Source organism: Mesitornis unicolor, unplaced genomic scaffold, assembly GCF_000695765.1.
Source record: "Mesitornis unicolor isolate BGI_N332 unplaced genomic scaffold, ASM69576v1 scaffold44993, whole genome shotgun sequence".
Classification (NCBI taxonomy): domain Eukaryota; kingdom Metazoa; phylum Chordata; class Aves; order Mesitornithiformes; family Mesitornithidae; genus Mesitornis; species Mesitornis unicolor.
Window position 1 is genome coordinate 344 of NW_010177504.1, and position 7,746 is coordinate 8,089.

General features: G+C 37.7%; 1 protein-coding gene across 1 annotated transcript; it reads left to right on the forward strand.

The window, feature by feature from the left end:
- Positions 1-842: 842 nt before the first annotated feature.
- ISCA1 (iron-sulfur cluster assembly 1) lies at positions 843-6,273 on the forward strand (the record flags this gene model as incomplete). The annotated part of the gene is made up of 3 exons (XM_010182110.1): positions 843-896; positions 2,616-2,721; positions 5,724-6,273. Coding segments are annotated over 3 exons (309 nt in total), but the record flags the coding sequence as incomplete, so codon positions are not given.
- Between the last annotated feature and the right edge of the window lie 1,473 nt (positions 6,274-7,746).

Consider the following 7,746-nt stretch of genomic DNA (forward strand, 5'->3'; position numbering starts at 1 on the left):
GTCAGTTCCCTGCAGGAACAGGGGCAGATAGAGTGCGTATACTTCAGCCATTTGTCAGAGCAGGTAATTCCTGTTTAGTAGTGGTTCTGTAAACGAAGATTAATAGCGGTAATTGGAAAAGCTTTTCTACTGTAAGTCTACTTGTAATTTGCTTTATGTGTTTACATCTGCTAGTGGTAGGAACTTCATGTTACTAATGCTTTGGTTTTTCTCAGTGTCTTAGAAACTTGTAGGCATCTAATGGAAACTTTTGTGTTATGTTCTTGGCATATCTGCAACAACTAGATCTGCATGAACAGTGAACTTGTCTGCTGTAAAGTCACAGTTCTCCTCTAGGTTAGGGGGAGAAAAGAAATAGGCTGTAGAAACTTCTGTGCCTAGTCGATTTTTGTCTGTAATGTGTATGTGACAGAAGATTTACAAGAGCAGAACTACTTAGTTGAATTATGGTAGGGACTTTAGGGGTGTGGATGGAGAACCAAACACCCTAGTATTAAATACTGCAGTTCTTGAGCTATCAGTTTGCTGGCAGTGTGGGTGAGGAGGGGACTGACAAGGTATTGTGTTCTCTGTGAATTAGATTTAGCAATCATCTGCTTTACAGCAGAGTGTGTCTTCAGACATCAGTTTTGAGTAGAACACAGGCTGGGCAATACTGACAGCTGACTGATGCTGAAGGTGGACTTCACAGATAGGAGACTTGTAAACTAAAAATTAGAGTGCACAGAGTCAGAACAGAAGTATTTTCTAGTACAACTAAGTACGTTGCATGCTTTGATATGTGTGCTTACTGCAAATAAACAAAACCATTTCAAATTGATCTGTATGTTTTTGTTTTTCAGACCCCATCAGCTGTTCAGAAGATAAAACAGCTTCTTAAAGATAAACCTGAGCATGTAAGTACAAACAGAACAGACCAATAGATTGTGCTAAGGTATTAGCACAGCTTTTGGTTGCAAAGCATTTCTGGCTAACTTGGAAGTTTGAAATAAACACTGAGGTGTTATTAGAGATGTTGGCATCTTTTTTGGAGGGGAGTGTGTAAGCTTGTTTATATATCAAGCTTCGTTTTTTTATAAAATGAAATACAGTAAATTCCTAACTAATGACATTTTAATGCAATTACTTTTGAGATGGATAAAGTTGAAAAAATTTAAGCTTCAAAATATTTTTGAGCTATATTTTAATGAATCCTTTTAGTATGGTGTAGTGGTGACTTTTGGTAAGGAAAGAGATCTTCAGCTGTTGATACTAACATGTTACTAATTAAGTTATTGTAGTAACTCTAATTGTGAAGTATACAATAATAAAGTTATATTCATACTCCTTGGAAAACATCTAATTCTTAGAAAACTTGCCAGACAATGTATTTTTCTAAGTAATCAGCATTTCTCCAAATAACTGATTGAGCTTGTCATCTTTTCTTCTTGGGGAAAAAACACAGAGTCTTGCTTTCTAACCATTATAAAAATAAGCATTAGATTTTCTTCTTTGCAGAAAGTATTATTTTAAGAATAGTATTTATCTTTGAATTTTCATACAAGGCCCATTGTTACTTTTGCTTCCTGCACATCTGCAGCTAACTAGGCTCTTTGTTCTAATGTTTTAACCATCCTAAGCAAGCCCAAAGCCCACAGTGTAGCTGGTCAGACAACACCTTGCTATATATGGTGTTTGCATTTTCCAGCCCATTAATTTTGCAGTTCCTGAAGAGAAACGTATTTGGTCTGAAAAGATCAAATGCTGTTTGAGATTCCTCTTATTGACAGGTGATATGTTTTGATACTTTTCTATAGTAACATTCATTATGGAGATAGACAATATATTTTTCCTCTTCAATTATGAAGCATTGGTGTGTGGCAAGTGGTGCAGATGCTTCTGAAAAGTTGTCGTTCACAAATAATTTTCTGTTTCTTGAAAACCTTTTCTTATTTCCATACTTAAACAGATGCTCTTTTTGTCAGACTTGTTGGATGCTGTGAATGTTACAAAAGTATTGACTAGGCTGCCTTTTAAGGTCAGTTAGAACAGTAAGCAAGTAAACATTCTTGATTTAAGGAGGGAATTGCTTTTTAAGTGAGACCAGCAGTAAAGGTAATGAAGAAATCAAAAGTACGTTTTTCAAAACTTCAGTTTGAAGTAGGTTTTCTGATAGTGTCATTACAGGAGTTCTGTGAAAATCTAGTTACTGCCCTTGTCTTGGCCTCACGGCTTCATAATTATCATTTTTGTCAATAATCTTAACAGAGTGCCTTAATTAAGATTGGAGTAAACTTTAATTTGAAGTCACAAAAAATCTCCGTCTCTGAAATTTGATTGTCTTCGAGAGAAGGCACTTACAGGAGTGCCAGTAGTTTATTACTTCAAAACTTTAACATACTTTAGAGCTTGATCTATAGTAGCCCATATCTGATGTTTGCTTTTACCTTGGCAGTCAGTTTTGTAGAAGGAAAACAATGTTACCTTTTAATCCTAAGCTATCTCACTTCTGCTTTGAGGCAGTAGAGAATAATAAATGTCAGCATTTTGTTGTTCTACTTTTTATCTTCTTGTTCCAGAATATGTTTTTAAAAACTCATAACTGTGGTGGTGAGTTTTTGTTTGTTTCTTTTTAGGTAGGTGTGAAAGTAGGTGTTCGTACAAGAGGATGCAATGGTCTTTCTTACACGTTAGAATATACAAAATCAAAAGGAGACTCTGATGAAGAAGTAATCCAAGATGGTGAGTTTCTGATGCAGCAGAGCAAACTTCTGTGGTGCTGGCGAAGAATAACCCAGCACAGGTTTGCCAAGGGTCAAGTTGGAACTTAAAGTAATGAGTTACAGCAGAAGGTCCTATTCTTCTGTTAGGGGAATTGGTGTCACCTTAGTTTCTGTTTTGAAGTAACCACTTAGTTAAAATCTGCAGCTTTACAGTCTCTGCATCAGAGACTATTCCACTAGAATAGTGTAGTCCATTGTTTGTATCTTTGGAGGTGGCCAGTAGCAGATATTTAGGGAATAATCCACAACAATGCATATGTAAAGGAATAGTTTGTCAGCATATCTGAACCAAGGCTTGGCAGAGTAAAGATTTTATTTGCAAGGGATTTTTCCCCATTGTCGTCTTTAAGTAGTCTTACTCTTCATTGATTCATAATTTGTTTTTAACCTATATGCTTTTGATCTTTACATTGCTTTGTAACAATGGTTTGTATGATTTCAATCTAAGAGTATTTTAGAGATTGTTTTCAAATGCTGGTATTTAAGCTTTCTGCCAGATAATTTCACTGAGCATCCCATGACAGTCCTAGTGCTGCAGTTCCTGTTGTGGTTTAATCTCAGCTGGCAACTAAGCCCCACATGGCTGCTCACTGACTCTCCCTCCATGGGACTGGGGGGAGAATAAGAGTGGGAAAACTCATGGGTTGAGATAAAGACAGTTTAATAGGTAAAGCAAAACAAGGAATTAATTCACTGCTTCTTATTGGCAGGCGGGGGTTCAGCCATCAGGAATGTGTTCGGCCATCTCCAGGAGAGGAGGGCTTCATCATGAGTAGCAGTTGTATGAGGAGACAAATGCCATAACACTGAACATCCTCCCCTTTCTCCTTCTTCCCAGAGGTTTTTATTGCTGAGCATAACATATGGTGTGGAGTATCCCTTTGGTCAGTTGGGGTCACCGCACCAGCCTAGTTTGTGGTTGTATAAACACTGCTCTGCAATAACTAAAACATCCTTGTGTTATCAACATAGTTTCCAGCACAAATCCAAAACTTAGCCCCATACAAGCTACTGTGAAGAAATTTCACTCTATTCTAGCCAAAACCAGCACAGTTCTACACATTTTCTCATTTTTATAAAAATTTGTGACAGTGCTCTTTTCATCAAATATGGATTTTTACAATAGCATAATAGTGTTTGGTTTCTGTTCTTTTTCTAGAAGTTCCTAAAATTCCTTTTGTGGGGGTAGTTTTGGAGGTTTTTTTAGGCTGAACTCAGTTATATTATGTTCAGGAGTATTACTTTTCATTTGGTAGGAAAGCAAGAGATTTGAATATAAGAGGAATATCAAAATTGCTTTCTCACAGAACTATGCTGTTGCTAGGCATAGTGCCTCTTCCAGCTGTCTTACCTGTGACCAACTCATACATTTTATTTATTTAAACAGAGAGTTAGTTAGAACTTCAGTAAAAAATTAAATTGAACCAGAGTATGTGAGATAGGAGCAGCCACCTAATTCTGCAGGTGCCTGTTGGTTTCAAATTCAGGTGGCTTCTGAAGTTACCACTTCTGCTTAACTCTGAGCTGCTCTAGATTTATGGGACTGAAAACATTTTTCAGAAAGCATTTTGCAATTGGTTGCTTCTAGACACATTTCCAGTGAAGGCTCTGACTTTTATATAGCTCTGTGCTCAGTGAGCTGGTGGCTTTGGATCCCAGCCCCTCAGTTCAAGAAGGACAGAGAATTGCTTGAAAAAGTCCAGCGCAGAGCCACAAAGATGATTGAGGGAGTGGAGCATCTCCCTTATGAGGAGCAGCTGAGGGAGCTGGGTCTCTTTAGCTTGGAGAAGAGGAGACTGAGGGGTGACCTCATTAATGTTTATAAATTTGTAAGGGGCGAGTGTCAGGAGGAAGGAGCCAGGCTCTTCTCAGTGATGTCAAAGGGGCAATGGGAGCAAGCTGGAGCATAGGAGGTTCAATCTGAACATGAGGAAAAATGTTTTTACTGTGAGGGTGACAGAGCACTGGACCAGGCTGCCCAGAGAGGTGGTGGAGTCCCCTTCTCTGGAGACATTCAAAACCTGCCTGGACACGTTCCTGTGTGACCCAGTCTAGGTGATCCTGCTCTGGCAGGGGAGTTGGACTGGATGATCTTTCAAGGTCCCTTCCAACTTCTAACATTCTGTGATTCTTTGTGAAATTTTCTGGCTTTTAGGTAGTAAGTGACTGCTTCAGTTTATAAACTCTTTAATTAGGTTTATCCTTCACTGTCAGTTGCTATCATAAGTGACCCCAGAAATGCGTGGATTCAACTCAGTTGCTCATAGACCTGTGTAATATGTTTCGTCTCCATGTCTACTATTTTTTCTTTTTTCTTTTTTCCTTATCTGTGGACAATTAAACTAATCCACTCACACCTTTATGTTAGATTTGCAGTTTTAAAGTTCAGTAACTTTCCAGAGAGGTACCTCTTCCTAGTTCCTAAGATGAACTACTAATTTTTACTCCTTAAAGGCTGTGATATCTTTGAAAGTTCACACATTTGCCTTGTTACAGGATTCAGCATTGCTAATAGTTAATGTAGACCGAATAGTTTTGACAGAGCAGAAAATAGTCATTTTGAGAGAGTAATGTTTGACTTTTCAAGGGTTTTGGGCTTCTTGTTAAATGTCTATACTTTAAGAATGGTAGGAAGTAGGTTACTGACTGTAGTGCATGTTAGTTAAGTACTGAAACTGAGATTCGTTCCCAGGTTCTACAGCTTGTTTCCCTGGGCATCATTAAATCCCCTTCCCATAAAAAAATACATACAGTCATGTGCACACATAAATAACTGTGGTAGGCTGTTGCTGGAGTTCTGTAGATAAGAATAAAAACAGTGATGAAATTCCCTCATGATAGGCCAGGAAAACCAAGTTATACTCTTTGTATTTAGCTTGCTTTTTTATCACTGGTCAAAAGAGAATTTTAAAGTGAATTATTATTTTGCTATATGTAATTTTTTTCTTTGTTGTCTTCAAGGAGTTAGAGTGTTTATTGAGAAAAAGGCACAGCTGACACTTCTAGGAACTGAAATGGACTATGTGGAAGACAAACTGTCCAGTGAATTTGTCTTCAATAATCCAAACATCAAAGGAACATGTGGCTGTGGAGAAAGCTTTAACATCTGAAATCTCAGGACTACTTCTTTGACTTTGAAAACCCCAAAACACTTACTGTTATGGCTTTTGGAAGCAAATGCATTTTCTTCAGGTTTGTGGGCAGTGTAAAGTGTGGATACCATTAAGAAAAATAAATCATTTTGAAAATGTAAATTGGGTATTAAATTCCATCATTGATGTAGTTATGCTGTAATCTGTGATAAGTTGGGATCCAAAAGGTAAGAACAGTAAGAGCTGTAGTAACATCTCTCTGCTTTCACAAGCCAAGGAAATAAAATCTCACTGTTCTTTTCCTTTGTCATTTTCTTTGTTCACTGTAATTACACTTCCCTATCCAGACCCCATTTGAATATATTGCCTATGTGTTCTGCTTTGATTTGGGGATAGAAAAAAAAAGCAAAAACCAAAAACCCCAACCCAACCGTTTATATGTATTTGTTTATAAAGATTTATATACACAGGCACACAGCTGTCCTGAACTTAGAGTACACTATGACTATGTAGATGCATGCTTTGTTTTTGTAGTTTTCTAGTGCTTCCATCTTTTTTATATGTGGATTTTTTCTGGTGGTTTATTTTCCTGTAAATCTGGTGAAGTCCAAAATTAAGTTAGTATATTAATATAGTGGTAGGCTTCTGTAGTGCTGCTTGTAGAAATACTTCAAAATGGGCTAACCCAATTTTAGATCTGTTTCTTTCCATGTTGAAGGCACAGTCTCTGCTGTACTTTGAAAGTAATTTTCAAGAACATGAAATACATTCACAGAGTACTAATGCAGGACACACACAGGCCTTGTTTCTCACATTTCTGTAGTTTTTCTTGACTTAAATTGCACAGTTGGTAAAACCACCTCCAGATCCTGGCACTGCATGTTTGCAGAATGTGCTGTCTGTCCACCAGAAGCGATGAACGCTTTTTTTGAGGGAGAAACCCGTACACTTTTCATTACCTTTTTTTGTAGTCATGTCTGCTACTAATTTTATTACAGCTTGAACTGTGTTTGTAGCTCTGTAGGTACTAGGGTTTTCCACCAAAGCTTGTGGTAACTTCTCTTTAACTTCTGTCTTGAGATTAACTTGGTAAAAGGAGGAAAAAAAAGCATAATTTTAAAAAAACCCGAGTATTAATTATTGTTTTAAATTACTCTAGAAATTAATTAAAATGTTTATAGGAGGCTGTTTTTCCTTTGAAATTTAAACTTACTTTCTCCTAATCGGAGTTTTGGTTTTGTAAACCAGTGTTTTTCAAATTTTTACAAATCCTTCAGCACTTCTTCCACTAGTGCTCAGGCAGAAGCGTGAATGTCTCTCCAGGCCATCCTAAAAGGTGGTACAGGAGAAGTACTGTTCCATCCTTTCATCTCCATGTTTTCCTGATTGTCCAAAGATGACATTGTGCAGCCAAGCTGCTCAGTTTTGCTGAAGGGAAGATAACTTGCCTGCCTGGGCAGCTGGTGGAACAGCTGGTGAAAAGGGTACAAATACAAAGTCGGGGACAACAAGTGCTGGGATCTTGCAGTCAAGGTCAAGAAGGTGTTGAGATGGGAGAGAACTGACAGCGTTAAAGCTGCATGTTGAAAATCCAGAGGTCATGTTGATGGAGAACGTTGTACCCACATGCCTGTGAACACCTTTTGAAGAGTAATGTGCTGAAGATGTAGGATTGCAGCTATATTTTTATTCTTCCCTCTACACCTTTTCCCAAGTCACCTGGGAAGGGAAGTCACTTGAAGAGGGAAGAATGAAAATGAAAAAATAAAATACTTCTTGATCTGTTTTATGTAGCGCATAGAAACAGGAGGTCAGAATTTCCACACTTACAGTTCAATATTGAATACTTGAGTTTTGGTTGTATAGTCTATCACCTTTTGATGTAAAAACAC